This window comes from Aplysia californica, unplaced genomic scaffold (genome assembly GCF_000002075.1).
Source record: "Aplysia californica isolate F4 #8 unplaced genomic scaffold, AplCal3.0 scaffold01505, whole genome shotgun sequence".
Lineage (NCBI taxonomy): Eukaryota > Metazoa > Mollusca > Gastropoda > Aplysiida > Aplysiidae > Aplysia > Aplysia californica.
The window spans coordinates 21,313-32,710 of NW_004798775.1; the positions used below are offsets into that span (position 1 = coordinate 21,313).

Sequence of the window (11,398 nt, forward strand, 5' to 3'; positions counted from 1 at the left end):
CTTGAACTGTGTGTAAAAATGTACTTAAAGCCGCGCTCTTTTAAAATCTCCGTCTAAGTACGTGTAGGTTTTCAAAATGGAACATAATATATAGAATAAGGAGTCTTTTGCCTCTTTGGTAACTTAACTGTGCTGAAATTCGTTTCGGAGTGAATGCGACAGGTTATCAGTGAGTAAAGATTATGCAAAATATAAACACAAAAAGCTAACTAACTGTCCTGTAGATTTAAACACATCCGCTCCAGACAGAAATAACAGAGGAACATGACTGGTGGAAAACCCTATGTAAAACTCTACACAGATTTATAGAGAAAGCAAACAAAACAAAAGATTAAAACAAACAAAAAATAACAAACCATAAGCTCATGTAGAGTTAAATTTTGCTCGTTTTATTTTTCAAAGCAAGAACAAACAAAACATCAACAAGGTTTCAGATGGGAATTTCCAGTATTAAGTACATCTTTGTGGACTCATTTGGTGCTCATAAATATTGCCGTGAGCCTGTGTGTGTTCGTGCTCACTCAGTCCAAGTGGGTGGACCCTGGGTCACCAAACAAAGCCCTAAAGTCTGTTTATCAATGACTTGAATGACTTTCTCTAAGCAAATCATGAGGGTGTGTGTGAATTTTCTTGCAAGATTTTTTGTGTGGTTTATTTGTCTTTATGGGAGGGAGTACATGTCGCCCCAAGACTATCGAGCGAAAGCTTGAGGTGAAGGGACATTAAAGTTTGCCCGTGACCCTAGTCCTTTACACCTCCACACACATCGTGGGTGCATGTCACTTGGAGGTCATGGACGCCGAGCATAGCCCTTAAGACACAGCAGATCACCGATGACCTCGTCATCTTCTCCAGAGGCATCTATGAGATGAACCTGCCGAAGACAAAGAATAAAGACATGAAAAAATATTCTATAAAAAAATAAATAATTTTGGTCACTTTTAATTCAGAGGAAAAACAACCTCACAAAATTCCATACTTTGGTTCCTCCAAGCAAAAACACTCTCTAAATTTATATTTCGGGGGGGGGGGGGGGGAGGAAATATACTATGAATTGGAGGAGGTGAAAAAGGGGAGGGGCGCTGTCTTCGGTATTTCTTCATACTTCACATGTCTTCACTTCCAGAAGTTCCCTCCTACTTCATTCCTCCCCCGTCTCTCTTCCTGTCTTGCTGTTTCCTTCTGCGTGTACTAAATACATGTAGCCGTTAAAGCGCCAAAGTGCTTTAATTTACTCAAACAAGAAAACTACAAACAATCCCAAAAGAAATGTAAATCTAGCTTATCGGTACCTCTAAAGGCTTTAAATCAAAACTGCTGGGGTTGGCCTTGGCTTCGTCCTGTGGGTCCTGCTCAGTGCTGTTGGGTGCCGGTACGACGCAAGCGTTGACGATCTTGTTCATGACACGGGACATGAAGTAGAACTTGGAGGCTTCGGACCACTTGTTGGAGATGGGAGTGATCGCTGAGCAGAGGAGGAAGCAGAATAGTACATCTTATTAACTTGAGGTGAATGATGAACGACGCATTACTACAGGGGAAGGGAAAAGGGGGGGGGGAGTATTTGTTCAGTAAGAAAGAAATAGAGAGGGAGAGACCGAATCAGTTAAAGTTAAAGTAGTAAGAGAGAAATATACTGAGAGAGAGAGAGAGAGAGAGAGAGAGAGAGAGAGAGAGAGAGAGAGAGAGAAAGAAAGAAAGAGAGAGAGAAAGACAGTAGTTTAGTAAGAGGGAAATGTACTGACACAGAGAGAGCAGACAATGAAAAAGAGAGAGTAACAGAGAGGGAGAGAGAGAGATTGAGAGAGAGAGAAAGACGGTTTAGTAAGAGGGAAGATATACTGACACAGAGAGAGCAGAGAAAGAGAGAGAGCAGAGAAAGAGAGAGAGAGAAAGAGAGAGAGAGAGAGAGAGAGAGAGAGAGAGAGAAAGAAAGAAAGAGAGAGAGAAAGACAGTAGTTTAGTAAGAGGGAAATGTACTGACACAGAGAGAGCAGACAATGAAAAAGAGAGAGTAACAGAGAGGGAGAGAGAGAGAGAGAGAGAGAGAGAAAGACGGTTTAGTAAGAGGGAAGATATACTGACACAGAGAGAGCAGAGAAAGAGAGAGAGCAGAGAAAGAGAGAGCAGAGAAAGAGAGAGCAGAGAAAGAGAGAGCAGAGAAAGAGAGAGAGAGAGAGAGAGAGAGAGAGAGAGAGAGAGAGAGAGAGAGAGAGAGAGAGAGAGAGAGAGAGAGAGATTGGGAGCGAGAGAAAGAATCAGTTTAGTAAGAGAGAAATAAACTGAGAGATAAAAAACAAATAAACAAAAACTACCGTACTTCTGAAAGATGAAAAATGAGGGGTAGAGACTAGAGAACAAACTACAAAGTAGCCTAGGAACTATTTGTCAGCCGTTACCTCCAAGCCCCATCCGATGAGCCAGGAAGGGCATGGCGTAGAACCGTTTCGGAAGCTGGAACAGTTGTGGTGGGAAGACAGTGTCAAATCTACCGTGGTCCGGGTAGTAGACTTGGATCTGGGGAGACAAAGAGAAGATTCTAATGAACGATTGTAAACACACCTCTCTCTCTCTCTCTCTCTCTCTCTCTCTCTCTCTCTCTCTCTCTCTCTCTCTCTCTCTCTCTCTCTCTCTCTCTCTCTCTCTCTCTCTCTCTGACTCTCCCTCCATCATAATACAGGTTTCTATCATATGAGCTGGAATACACTGATATTTTAGAAAACTACATGTAGTTCTAATTTTTTTTTTATGACTGTAATACTATCTACATGAATCTCTTGATTTCTATGACCATGAATTGTTCAGTGGAATAACCGACCAAAGAGCTGAGAACATCTATTGACACCTGCAGAAAACATTTATTTTTTGGAGACAAATGAGGCTTCACCAACCCCTGGACCCTCATGGAGAAATTGTACCGTGTAACATACGGGTGATCGGAATGCTGCAAAAAAGCCCTTGAAGCATAATGAAGATGGACCTTTTCACTTCTTTTCGTTTTGTTTGCCTTTGGTTGTTACTTTTTTAATGTAGTTGTTGTTGACTGTCTGTAGGCCTACTACCCCAATTTAGATACTGACCACTCAGTGTAAATGCTTTAAACATCAAGACAACCCCAATTTAGATACTGACCACTCAGTGTAAATGCTTTAAACATCAAGACAATTGAATAAACAGACATGAGCTGTTCATACCCCTTCTCTTTGACAGTGTACAAGGTTTTGTAACACAGGCAGATGACATGCTGTGAACAGAAATAGTACAAGGTTTTGTAACACAGGCAGATGACATGCTGTGAACAGAAATAGAGGTAGAATAAAAAATCTATCCTTGGCTTCATCTCTCTCTCTCTCTCTCTCTCTCTCTCTCTCTCTCTCTCTCTCTCTCTCTCTCTCTCTCTCTCTCTCTCTCTCTCTCTCTCTCTCTCTCTCTCTCTCTCTCTCTCTCTCTCTCCTCATTTATATTTCAATCTCTCTATTTTCTGCACTCTCCTACACCACACACACTCTCTCTGTCAGTCTGTCCCCCCCCCCCCCCCCCCCCGTCCCATTGGTTGATCTTTTGAGAGTATGAAAAAACATAGAAATAAAGAATGAATGTAGAACACTCACAGGCTTTGGTGAGAGGAAGTTCTCCTCAATTTCCTTCTCCATCATCTCAAGAGAAGTCTTCATCTTTTCTGGGATTGCCTAAAAGGAAAAAGAAAAATTTATTGTAAGGACAATGGTTTATGTGTAAGATTTTGAGTAAAAGAAAAAAAACACCACAACATAACAACACTTCCGTAAGATTTTATAAAAGTTGAAACTTTTAAAAAGAAGCAGCAACTACTGGTGCCCTAATAAAATTGGAAAAAAAAGAAAGATCAGTTCAAATTTAAAGCTACCAGCTCAGTAGAAGAAACTAGTAGTGTGAGTAGCAAGCAGTACCTATGATGTCATGAGCGCATGGATGAAAGAGACAGTTTGTGAGGCAATGAGTTAGTGAGTGCGTGAATGGATTGATGGGAGAGTAAGTTGCTGAGTATATGAGCATGTGAAAAAGAGAGAGAGGGAGAGAGGGAGAGAGAGAGAGAGAGAGAGAGAGAGAGAGAGAGAGAGAGAGAGAGAGAGTGTGTGTGTGTGTGTGTGTGTAAAAGAATGAATGAGTAAATAAGTAAATATTAAATGAATGAATGAGTGAAGAAGTAAATGAATGGGTGGGTGCATGAACGATTGAGCAAGTTAATGAGATTAGATAATACGGTACATCATGAGTGAGTGGATTAGAACATAAAATAATTTCCTTACCACAAAACTACTTGGGCTCTCCGCGTGGACCACGATCACCTCATTAAACTCAAGAGGTTTGTATTCCCAGAACTTCGGCATTGGCGGCATTCTAGAGACAGTTACGATGGGTAATTGAGCAAAGGCCTGTCTATCTTGTATCTGTGTAAACTGTTCCTGTCTTCCCACACAGCTAAAATCTGTGTCGTTAGAGTCTGGGTGCAGAGGAGGAGGGGTTGATGTCTTGAGAAACAGGGCAGCGTTGGAACAGCTCGACGGGGAACTCGGCCTCTTGCTGACTCGTCGACCGACGTTCTTGACAATGGAAGCAGCCGAAATCTCAGCTAGTCTAAGGCTTATGTTGACCAAGGAGGAAAACACGATACGGGGTCGCTGGGGTCTGGTTTGTCTCGCGGCACCTTCGGCAACACCAGATGCGGAGGAGCCCTGGTCCTGTTTCTGTCTGACCTCTGGGTTTATCCTGGAGCACACGAACACGTTACAAGGTCGTGGTGTCATTCTAGTTACAGACTGTTGTGACGAGGGTCTTGCTGAAGACGCCGCAGACACCAATGAACACGGCGAGGTTTTATCTGAGGGCTTGGATTCTCCAGCACTAGCAGACTCTCTCTCATGCTCGGTGATGCTGTTGAGTTTGTCAGTCTTGTTGTTTTCCGGCGGGGGTACCGGGAGCATGGAGGAAGAGCTACTGGCGACTGAAGACATCTTCAGGCTAAGCCTTCTCAAGCCAGAGTACGGACTGATGGACGCCTGGTTCCCTTCATCTTCTTTCTTTGTTGAAAGTGTCTCTGAAAATGATGACGGGTCAACAGATGAAGATCTCTCAACTGAGGGAGATGGTTCAGGTGATGAGGATGTCTCCACTACCGAGGACCGATCAAATGATGACAATGCCTCAACCAACAAAGATGACTTAGCCGATGACAGCAGCTCCGATGAGGATGACGTGTATTCAGTCTGCACTAGGGACAGCAGGCCCGACTGAGCAAACCAGGCAGGGGTTAAGTTTGCCACAGACAAGACATTAGACACGTCTCCAAAGATAGACGTCTTCTCGCCTTTCTTAGCGCCTGGAATAGACAGAGAAGGAGGGGTTGTATTTTAAAGAGCCGAGTTTAAAGTGGGAGCAGCATATCAACATGATGAAGGCCACCTAGTGCAAGGGAAAGCACAGAAGACAGAGACAAAGAACAGACTCTCCTGAGAAGCTTGCTGGCATTATATGACCCAGTTGTAATTTTGTACATGTAAAGCAGAACAAGATACACCGGGAGTTTGGAAAGGCACTAAGCAGGGAAGGGTTTATTTTATCGAGTATCCACACCTTCCTGCTACGGCACTGTATAATTTTCCTTCTGGATTGGCCCTGACAGATCGGATCTAAACAGCCAGTTTCTTAAATGATCTCAACGGTCACAACTCGGTCATGAAACTTAAATCAACTAAACTTGTTAGACCCCGTTGCACAACAGGAATTAACTCATACAAGTTGTAATATATTCCCTGCTTTATCATCAGAAATTTTGTTTAAAATTTGAATACTTTACCGTTTTCAGTACCGGTACAAAAAGGATAGGTTCCAAGCTACAAGCATTTCGTATTGCACTCCAATATTTGTGAAAAAGAATGAATGTTTGATTCAATAATTATAAGGACACAGTTGCAGTACTGTGTACAGACATTCAGCTATTTGTGGCAATTGAGGAAAAAAGACAAAACAATAAAGCAGCATCTAGTCAACAGATGTGCTGATTATAAAGTCAAAACTATTATTAACAGAAGGAGAACGGCAACCAGGACACAGTCAACTCACCCCCCCCCCCCCTCCCCCCGTGATGACACTATGACAGAGCACAATATAATAATAATATACATCTGGGCTTATTTTATACGGCGTATGTTTCACAATTCGATAAATGTACTTGAACCAATGCTAGAATTTAAAAATATAAATATAATGATTCAAATTTCCATTTAAAAAATAAAATCATGTTCGATACCCTTCGAAGTGAGCTTCAAAAAAAAAGTCAACAGGTTGAGAAGTAGATTCTTAAATGGGAACAAAGTGAAATCAAGTAAAAATGTAATGAGATAGAGTTCAGTGAACAGAACCACACAACCAGGGTGTATGCATTTAACTCACCCTTTCCGACATCTTGATCAAGCACCGCACAGCTTGAGCCGTTGGGTGTTGTCTGGTGAGAAAAGACAAGACAAAACATTATTAGTCATTATATTCTTTATTGAAATCGTGACATATATGCAACAAAGATTGTTTACAATAAACGAACATAGTCACCTGTATTTTTTTTATTTTTTTTTACTTAAGACGAAAAAGAACAAGGGATGGGGAGAAGAGAACAGGTGATAGGAACAGGGGTGAAGGAAGGAAGGACGGAATGAAGGACGGACGGAATGAAGGAAGGAAGGAAGGAAGGAAGGAAGGAAGGAAGGAAGGAAGGAAGGAAGGAAGTTGCTAATAATATTCAGTGATGAGAGAGGAAGAGAGGGGAGGGGGGTGGGACAGCTGCATTAGTCTGGCAAGGAGCAGAGAAGAATAAACACTATTGGGGCACAAAAGAAGAGAAAGAGAGAGAGAGAAAGAGAGAGAGAGAGAGAGAGAGAGAGAGAGAGAGAGAGAGAGAGAGAGAGATCAGACAAACAAACATTTTCTTTTCCGAGTTCTGAAACTCACCTTCCCACAAGCCATGGCCGTCTCCTCACTACCAGTCAAGGAACCTCCTGATCCCAATCCACGGTTCAGGTCATGACCCCCAACAAACGTGCTCCTTTCAGTTTCAGAGTCGTCCATCGTGTGGCCGATGACCAGTTTCTGGACATGAGTCGTGGACTCCTCACACAAATCTTGGTTCATGATGACTTCTCAACAATGATGCCTGGAGAAAGAATTCCAAATAGGATGGTCGTTATAACGAAGTTTTACGCCCTTTACAACACAACAGGGTCATACAAGTGCCGAAGATTAAAGGTGCTACAAGGTGATAACAAACATAAGGAGAGGTCAGGACGATAGACTTTTTATAGGAAAGATAAAGGAGCAAACAACCTAGCAGTTACTCAATTTTGAAATAACCTCGGGTAAAAAGGCCCTCTATCCCATCGTATTGAACCCCCCCCCCCCCCACAATCACAAAGAACGGTTAACAATGTTGCGTTGGAATTGTCAAAGTGAGTTTGGATTAACTAAAAACGACGTAACGATGATTTGGTTGAGGTGCTAACTTAAAAAACACCGTTTTTAAGATTAGATGAACAAAACGCAGAATAGTAATACGGCCGTCCACATGGCTACTGAACTATCTTTATGCACACAGCAAAGGACTTCACAATTACTCTAATAATTACAGTTTGAATTCGGAAATATAATCTCAGGTCAAGAGGCCCTATATCCCCACAGTATTACCCCCCCCCCCCCCCCCAAAGACAATCACAAGACAAAGGACGGTCAACAGTGTTGCGTGAATTGACACAGTGGGCCACGGCTTATATCGGTGGGACCAGATTTGCTAGCAAAAGGCAAACAGCTGATATTTACGCCAGGGAGCCGCTTAAAACTTAAGCAACATGACGATGTTTTGGTTGGGAGTGAGGTTATAATAACGTATCACGAGATAGGTAACTGATGAGACAGAAATAGTCACTTCAAGCCAAAATCTCCACTTTTTATTTATTGACATACTGCCCTTCCTGTCATCTATATCATCTCTCCTATCAGACTAGAAGGACGACTTCTCTGGTAGAGATGAGGATGCAAGTAAAACTCCATCCACAAGGAAACTGAACTCTCTTAGAAGTGCTTCTGGTAGATCGTAATCATTGTACTACTCTTTCTGCCCCGTTCACCCTCCTTGCCAATCACAAAGGACGCTCTACCTTGTTGCGTGGAAGTTGACACAAAGCAAAGGGCTGACTTGGTGCGACCAGGTTTGATAACAAAACAGCTAATTGTTACGTCAGTGAGCCGTTTACCGAATGCGACGTGACGTTGTTTTGGTAGCAAATTCTTGAGATTAATTAACAAAACACAAATCTTATAGTAATACGTCCGTCCACGCCACTGAGAAAGTTTTAGTAGAGGTTTTACGGCGCTCGCAACTGCATAAGGTCATATGAGCGCCAGAAGATTAGAGGTGTTACAAAAGAGTAACAAACATAAAAAGAAGAAGGGGAGATAAGGACGATAGATGTTTCATAGGAAAGAAGAAGCAAACCACACCAGAGCACCCGCCAACCACCCACTCCACTGAGAAAGAAAGCCCAAAAACTACTGTCTCGAGCCTCTCTTTGAAGGTACGCTACTTCGCTGAGCAGTTCGAAATACAAAAGATGACCAAAATACTTGTAAATAATGTCAACTGATTAGCCTAAAACCTGTTAATTGGAAAGACAGTTTATCCAAGACACAAAGGAGGACCACTGGCAACAAAAACAGTGACTGAGCCGATTGGTAGTTGGTGGATATTTACCCTCAGTCCAACTTGAAAGAAGGTATTATTCAACCTCATGGTATATTCAATTAAACTTGGAGTTTAAAAAAGTCACCTTTTCCCCCCTTCAATGACCCCCCCCTCCCCTCCCCCAAAAAAAAACAAAACAACAACCGAACAAACAAAACAACAACAACCAAAAACAAACTGGCTGGCCCCGACTGCATCAAAGGTAAAGGAATTTGATTAGTTTAAGTCAAGCGGCACTCTGACCCCCAGTATTGGGGGAACCCCCTGCCCTCTTCCCCACTGGTGTTGGAATTGCAATCATAAAGAACGCTCTCAGTTGACCGAAACTGGCCGGGAATTGATCAAAACGCGGACCCTCGGTGATGCTGAAACCTATGCGCCGGATCGTGGCCAGGTGTGTTCACTAAACGCCACAGTAAGTCCAGCTGATTGTTACACCAGGGAACCCTTGCGCAACAGGGCGGCGACGTCTTGCTCCTGGTGTTGCACAATTTTTTAACAGACTAGCTGATTTTGGTTAAGGCTATAGCCACTGTGTGGTTGTTGTACACTTTGAAGGTGTTTAAGAAAATACAAGTACATTGTAATCAAACTTCAAGCGTCTACCACTCCAGCCCTTCCTAAAAAAGTGACAAATTGTGTTTGTTATGGGCATACACAGGTCAACATTGCGTCTATCAGAGAGCACTTGCGTCGAATGCCATCAATTAAAGTTCAAAATGTCATCAAGCAAAGCATAATTTACAGTTTTCTTGTTAATTCAGAATATTAAAGTTAAGTAAGAACAGCATTTCTCTAAGTTTTCACACGACCGCTATTTAGCGGGTAAGTGGCAGCTATGTTAAAACGTATACATTTCGTTCCTGCTTGATCGATAACCCATATCTTAATTATGAATTTATAATTGTAGTTGTTTTTTTTAATTATTCAGTTGAGGTGAGATTCAGAAGGCAATAAATCCATCACATGCAAAGAACTGCCCAGAAAGAATAACCATTCAGAATAAGCTTAGAAATGATCTGCAGCAGATTCATGTGATTTGAAAAGGTCAGGGGACGAGGGACTGGAAATAAACATGCAAATGCAAGTGACCACCTACCGTCCCAAGGTCGAGACGTATGAGTAGAAATCGTCGGGAAGCTCGGAACAGAACACAAGTATCAATATAGCTGTCCCCGTAGGATTATGCGATTGTGCAGCCACGCGTTTTTTCGCGTAATTCTGCAACATTTGCATAATTTTGGATTTTCCGCGTTTTTTCACGTTTTCCCCCTTTTTTCACAAAACAATTAACGCCTCGCCATGTGACTAAAGGGACGTAATCACCGTAATAAGTCTCATTTAAATGAAAAGTTGATTATTGAGCATGTTCAATTTTTCAATCCATCAAAAGTTGTTGTTCTCATGTCTGCTGATGTTTCATGTTTGACATGTGTCCCTGGTTTTAGTAACGTACCAGCATCACAGGTGCAGATTTTTTTTTTTTTTTAAAAAAACATTTTCCTTTCCTCTGTAGATCTAGATCTACAGTAACAGCTGAAAGTTACAGAGATTATTTTTGGTTGGATTTTTATATATTTATATTAAATTTTTTATTTTTTTTACTGATGTGTTTGTTTTCTTTTCCAAATACACAACAAATTACTGATACTGATATGTACTGTTTTCAATTTTTCTGCACATAAAACATGAAAATCAGGAAACTTCGTGTTGAAAAAGTGCAAAACATGTCGCGAATGGTGTTACGCTAACTTGCATAATTTTGCTTTGTTTGTGCATAATTTGGCCTTCTAAATTTGCATAATTCTACGGGGACAGATATAGAATAACTTTCAAAATAGTATAGGAATACCTCTGAACACGACGATGATTAAATCGAGAATGAAACCCCCTGCGGCGATGCTACTGACTGAAGTGTCTTTAGGCCATTCCCACAGGGGGGACATTAACGTGTTCTTATGCACAGTAAAATTGTAAATGAGCTGATTCATCAATGCCATACTCATAACTGTGCCTGAACTGCAGCTTTTTCTTTCCTAATCGAGAATGAGGGGAAACAAATCCGAAAACTGTTGGTTCGAGCCTCTCTTTGAAAGTACACTACAGCGTTGCACAGTTCAAAACACAAAGGAAACTAAAAATGTTATACCTGCCGTCAACTGATTACGCGCCAATAGTTGGTCATGGACATTCCCAAGTTCCCGAGACGTACGCCCCCCCCCCCCCCCACTCTCTGACCGATGCCCCCGGGGTGCAACTGTAGACTTCTATGAGGAGTCCAAGTTTTCTCGTGGGCAGAAGCAGCCATTTTATTTCTGTCACAGCGTGCACTACCGCACGCGATACATGCACTATCAAGCTTTTTGTCCTCTCTTAAGTTTCTAATAAAAATAGAACTTTGCCCTAAGAAATAATTCCCAAGCTAATACATTATGTAAAGTTAAAAAAATACGGGAAAATATCACGGAGAAGAAGAAAAAAACAACCCCCCCCCCCAAAAGAGTGATACAATTATAATTTAAAAACAAAAACAGTTGCTGAAGACGGGCCTTTTTAATTCTTTAAAAGCTTTTTTTTTGGCCATTAATAATATATAGCAACAGCTTAAAAACCCAGAAATAGACCTGCATG

The 11,398-nt window shown here is 41.8% G+C and overlaps 1 protein-coding gene across 1 annotated transcript in view; it reads right to left on the bottom strand.

The window, feature by feature from the left end:
• Positions 1 to 368: 368 nt before the first annotated feature.
• LOC101852222 overlaps positions 369 to 11,398 on the bottom strand; it is a 19,225-nt gene continuing 8,195 nt past the window's right edge. Inside the window, exons 2-9 of the mRNA XM_013090781.2 lie at positions 6,985 to 7,186; positions 6,433 to 6,484; positions 4,290 to 5,359; positions 3,612 to 3,689; positions 3,176 to 3,244; positions 2,400 to 2,517; positions 1,293 to 1,465; positions 369 to 874 (exon numbers count right to left, since the gene is read on the bottom strand). Of these exons, the coding sequence (XP_012946235.1) occupies positions 791 to 874; positions 1,293 to 1,465; positions 2,400 to 2,517; positions 3,176 to 3,244; positions 3,612 to 3,689; positions 4,290 to 5,359; positions 6,433 to 6,484; positions 6,985 to 7,164 (1,824 nt within the window). The 5' untranslated portion in view covers positions 7,165 to 7,186 and the 3' untranslated portion in view covers positions 369 to 790. The remainder of the gene's footprint in view (positions 875 to 1,292; positions 1,466 to 2,399; positions 2,518 to 3,175; positions 3,245 to 3,611; positions 3,690 to 4,289; positions 5,360 to 6,432; positions 6,485 to 6,984; positions 7,187 to 11,398) is intronic.